Source organism: Vigna unguiculata, chromosome 9, assembly GCF_037176805.1.
Source record: "Vigna unguiculata cultivar grain cowpea cultivar isolate G323 ecotype 2 chromosome 9, ASM3717680v1, whole genome shotgun sequence".
Lineage (NCBI taxonomy): Eukaryota > Viridiplantae > Streptophyta > Magnoliopsida > Fabales > Fabaceae > Vigna > Vigna unguiculata.
Genome location: NC_140800.1, coordinates 35597979 through 35603309, shown reverse-complemented (window position 1 = coordinate 35603309; position 5331 = coordinate 35597979). Strand labels below are relative to the sequence as shown.

General features: G+C 33.5%; 1 protein-coding gene across 2 annotated transcripts; it reads left to right on the top strand.

The window, feature by feature from the left end:
* The first annotated feature begins 1306 nt into the window (after window positions 1-1306).
* LOC114162142 (wall-associated receptor kinase 2-like) lies at window positions 1307-4698 on the top strand. 2 transcript variants are annotated; one of them, XM_085666938.1, is made up of 4 exons: window positions 1307-2341; window positions 2614-2787; window positions 3375-3513; window positions 3586-4698. In XM_085666938.1, the coding sequence occupies exons 1-4, from the start codon at window positions 1462-1464 to the stop codon at window positions 4580-4582; spliced, it is 2190 nt and encodes a 729-aa protein (XP_085523064.1). In that variant the 5' UTR covers window positions 1307-1461; the 3' UTR covers window positions 4583-4698. The 2 variants fall into 2 exon arrangements, with proteins under 2 accessions (XP_085523064.1, XP_027901729.1); XM_028045928.2 differs by having other exon boundaries at window positions 1308-2341; window positions 3375-4698.
* The last annotated feature ends 633 nt before the right edge of the window (window positions 4699-5331 follow it).

The window sequence follows — 5331 nt, the reverse complement described above, 5'->3', positions numbered from 1 at the left end:
CCCCAAATCTTCAATTTAATTTTGTTTTATGATCAACTCAACTTTTACAAACATTGTTCCATTCAATTCAGCTGCAAATATTGGATGATCTTAACAAATCCATATGAATACAACACTTGTTTGATACTACTAAGCATCTCGTGCACTTGCTGGAATTGATTGCTACTTTAGTATCTCATCAAACTCACTTTTACTCAGAAAATATAAAAGAGGTATTGAGAATTAGATAAATGAAAAAATAATGTATTTTTGTGTGAATTATAACACTTTTTAGAAGAACTTTTTATCCAATTTTCACGTACCCTTGACATAGTATATTTTTTATCAACTCACTCCAAATAATCATAATGTAAAGCATCAGATTAAATATATTTTTAATCTTTGAATTTTGATGCAAAATTCAAATTTGTCCCTTGAGATGAATTTCATGTTAATATTTAAGTTATTTATACGGTTGACATTGTTGACATATTCTCGTTTCAATGTCAACTAAAAAATGTGTTCGACATGTCAAAAAAATATTAACATAAATAGGTTAAAAAATATATATTCATTTATTTTTAAAGTTTGAGGACTAAAATATTTCAAAATTTCAGACATAAATAAATTCTAATTTCACATTAAATTTCAAGAATTAAAAACATATTAAACCCTACTATATCAAAGTGAAAATATATGATAAAATTTTGCTTCACTCGTATTTGTGTTACACTATGTTCTCATTACGACTTAATTATATGTAATTTGCAAAACTTATTGATAACTTTATTAAAAATATATATATATATATATATATATATATATATATATATATATATATATATATATATATATAACCTTCAAAACATGTAACTACAAACATTATTTTTTTTCTTCCCCGTATTAATTGGTATTTATGTTTTCCATTATAATATCAAAAAGTTCTTATATTTTTCTAGTGTAACAGTAAAAACCTTCTCGGAGTGGAGAGGATAAAAGAAAGAAGAGACACTTCAACTTAATTTAATTTTAGTATAGAAAAAATATGTATAATTATATTACTCTTGATTTCTAAAATATCTTCTCTTGTTACTTCCCCTAATTGTACCGATTAATGTACAGAAAATTGCAGTTTAGGAAAATAAATCATAAGGAGCAATACCCCGACTCTTCCCTATTCTATATATATTTTTTTTTTTAATTTATTTTCCCATTATTTGACCGCGAAAAGAAACTACGTACAGAAATCAGAGGGCAGTTTTGAAAATTCAAATGATAGGACTATTGAACTTTATCATTGACTCCAAAGTCTTCCTAAATCAAATTCCACGTTCTTAAATGTATTAGGAAAATCATTGGAAGGGGCAATTGAACCTTGTCATTGACCCAAGTCTTTTTGAATCGATCATTCATTCCATATACTTGGTAAATCATAAGAGCACATTCATGATTAATAATTAAGTTGAAAGAAAAACAGGGCAGATGGGCTTCCATTTAAATCAGCGGCTACTTCTTGTAATCCTCACTGCAGCTGCAGCAGCAGCAGCAGAAGAGCAAAAATGCCCAACAAAGTGTGGCAATGTTAACATTCCATTTCCCTTTGGTCTGACTGAGCTCTGTTCTCTCAACACCTCATTTATCATCACTTGCAACAAAACCCTTTCACAACCAATTCCATTCTTGAAAATTGATCCAAAGGTGCGGGTGCTGGACATCTCACTCGACGGCCAACTTCACGTTTCATTGCCAGTTGCCACAAGTTGCGTCAATAACACGATTGGTGAATCAGAGGATGAAAATTGGCTCTTCGAGTTCAAGCTCAAACCTTTTCACCTATCATCCAAGCAAAACAAGTTAACTGTATTGGGTGGTGACGCGGCGGGAGTAGTATATGATCAAGGTTCAAGATCCGGAAGACTATACATTACTACTGCGTGCGTGTCTGTGTACAGTGGCCTTGACAAGGAACCAACGAATGACGAGTCATGCTCCGGCACTTTTTGTTGCGAGACTCCAATTCAACAAAGGCTATCGGAATTTTATATTTATTCTGCAAATATAATCATAAATAACTTCACCAAGTCATTTCAGTCCTACCCATGTGGTTATACATTTCTGGTTAAGGATGGAGCCTACAATTTCTCAATGACACACCTCATCAATTTTAACAGAACCAACACGTTTCCTGTGGTTTTGGATTGGGCAGTGGGGAACACGTGCATAGATGCTCAGAAGAATGCTTCAAGCTATGCGTGTAAGTCAAAGTACAGTGAATGTCACAATGCAATCGTGGGACCTGGTTACCATTGTAAATGCTCCACTGGTTTTCAAGGAAATCCTTACCTACCACATGGCTGTCAAGGTCTTTATATTCTCCTCCTTTTAACATATACTCAATATTAACGTCTTTTTATATTACAATCAATTTTATAAAACTACCTTTATTATGAATTTTGATTCTCTATGGACTTTTTCTGTATTATTTCTCTGTTCTTCCTTTAAAATACATTCATGAACACCACAGTTAACAAGTGTATAAAGCTCAGCGATCCATTCAACAACTGTACAAATAATGACAAACTATACACAAACTTTTGACATTTCTTTTTCTAATACTCGTTAATTATCTTTTAGATGTTGATGAATGCACTGAGGAATCTGACGACTGTTTAAAGGGTAGATCAACATGCAGCAACGATCCAGAAGGGAGCTACACTTGTTTATGTCCAAAGGGATATGAAGGAGATGGGAAAATTAATGGAAGTGGATGTGTTATCAGGAGTAACCGCAAAATCATAATCGCTTTCAGTAAGTATACTTTTGTCTTCAAAACATTCTATTCTGCACTACAGAACAAGCTTAACAGGGGTTACTATTACAATATAATATTCCTGAAAGAAATTTCATTGGTATAAAAAATGATTTTGATATAAAGTACATCTTTCTATATACATATGTTTTTAATGTTAATTACTAGATACTAGATGACATCTAAATAGATTAACACTATTTAATTTCAGCAATCTCTTCATATCACACAAAGTGGACCTTGACCTTTTGTTTCAGGAACTGTTCAACCACCACTTCTCTTTATTCTCCCGGGCTTCGAATAATTCTCTAGATCTATTGTTTTCAATTATCTAATAGATCACTAAATAAAAGCATGATGTCTTTCCCTTCATTTCAAAACATATATCAGCTCTTCTAAATTAGAATATTTCCTTTGCATTAAATTACAATATTAGCCTTGTCCTTTTTCTGTATATGCCTTCAAGTTGAGTTTAAATGCATCATGTATGAAATCTCGGAACATAAGGCGCTTTTTATTAAATGTTTCATCAGCAACTGAGCATACATCATAGAGAAAACAATTGTTTGCACTTATCGATGTTCAGGTGTGAGTGGAAGTATATTGGCACTGCTGGGGGGAACCTTATTCGTCTGCTGTACATTAAAGAAAAGAAAACTCAACAGACTTAAAGAACATTTTTTCCAACTAAACGGTGGCCAGTTATTACAGCAACAGATAGGCAGGTATAGTGGATCAAATGAATTGACAAAAATCTTTACTGTGGAAGAACTAAAAGATGCCACCCACAATTTCAGTGAAGAGATGGTCTTAGGCGCAGGTGGGGAGGGAACAGTTTACAAAGGAATATTACCTGACAATAGAACTGTAGCAATTAAAAAGTCGAGAATTAGTAACCCAAACCAAATTGAGCATTTCATCAATGAGGTGATTCTGCTTTGTCAAATCAACCATAGAAATGTGGTGAAACTCTTGGGGTGTTGTTTAGAGACAGAGGTTCCCTTACTTGTTTATGAATTCGTTCCCCATGGAACTGTTTACGACCATCTCCACGATCAAACCAAATCTTTAAGACTTACATGGAAAAGAAGATTACAAATAGCAGTTGAAACTTCTGGGGCCCTGGCATACTTGCATTCTGCTACCAATGCACCAATCGTACACAGAGATGTGAAAACTTCAAACATACTACTTGATCACAATCTCACTGCAAAGGTTTCTGATTTTGGAGCTTCAAAGATTATTCCTCTTGATCGAAGTCAGTTAACGACTTTGGTGATGGGGACACTGGGATATCTTGACCCACAATACTTCCACTCAAGCCAGTTAACAGAGAAAAGTGATGTTTATAGTTTTGGAGTTGTCCTAGTCGAACTGCTAACCGGAGAGAAGGCACTCTCCTTTGAAAGGCCGGAGGCTCATAGAAATCTAGCGGTTCACTTCCATTCTTCAATGAACGAGGGTGGGTTACTAAACATTGTCGATAGCCGCATAATAGATGAGGCAAATGTTGAGCAACTAACGGATGTTGCAAATATAGCAAGGCATTGTTTAAGGTTGAAGGGGGAGGAAAGGCCCACCATGAGAGAAGTGGCAATGGAACTTGAAGGAATAAACACTGTGGAGAAGCACCAATGGGAAAAGGTAAACTTGTCATCAGAGGAGACTGAAACTCTTCTCAAAGCAACACCGTCATCTTCTTTTAGTGTAGATGGTGTTAACAGAAGAAGCATGCATTCTGGCTCTGATACTTTAAACCGAATAATTTCCTTGTCCTTAACTAGTGGAAGATGATTAGATGATATTATTATAATAATTCACAAGACTATTGTTATTCAAGACTAGATGCCGATCAATATCAGTATGGATGTTATATATTGTATGTTGTATTCTATTTTTTCATTCCACAATGTGTCGTTATTTTATGATTATATGTTTTGTACCATTGATAGACTTTAGTTAATTCATCCAGATTCTGTGTGCAGTGTTGGTGAATAGTTTCTCGTATTATATTGGATATATGTCGGGAAAAAAGGCATTAAGAACATTATCATTTTTATCCTTAAGAAATACAAAGAACACAAAAATATAAATAAAAAACTTCAAATATAGAGAATAATTACGACAGTTGTCTAAAGACAATCAGAGAATAATTACTATGTGTGAATTTTTATATCACACAGAAAAATCTTTTAATCCTTTGACTAGAGGTGGCAATGTGGGCTAGCCTGACCCACCAGCCCGCATTTGGCCTGTCCCATATTTTCAACACGGGCTAAAAAGTCTAACCCGCCCCATATAAAACCGGTCTTGTTTTTTTTTTTTTAATTCTTATCATAGAGCTTTTAATATTCAACAAATTGGGAAATTTTAACAAGTTCACAAAATTAAGCAAAAACTTTGGGGAGTTAGATGATAAATTGATAATTCAATATTTTTCATTATATTCATATTCGTACTCTGACATATACGATGTATTCTTCACATTTTATCATATTTAAAAATACATAATACTTTTCTTTTCTAGTCATACAAGAATTTAG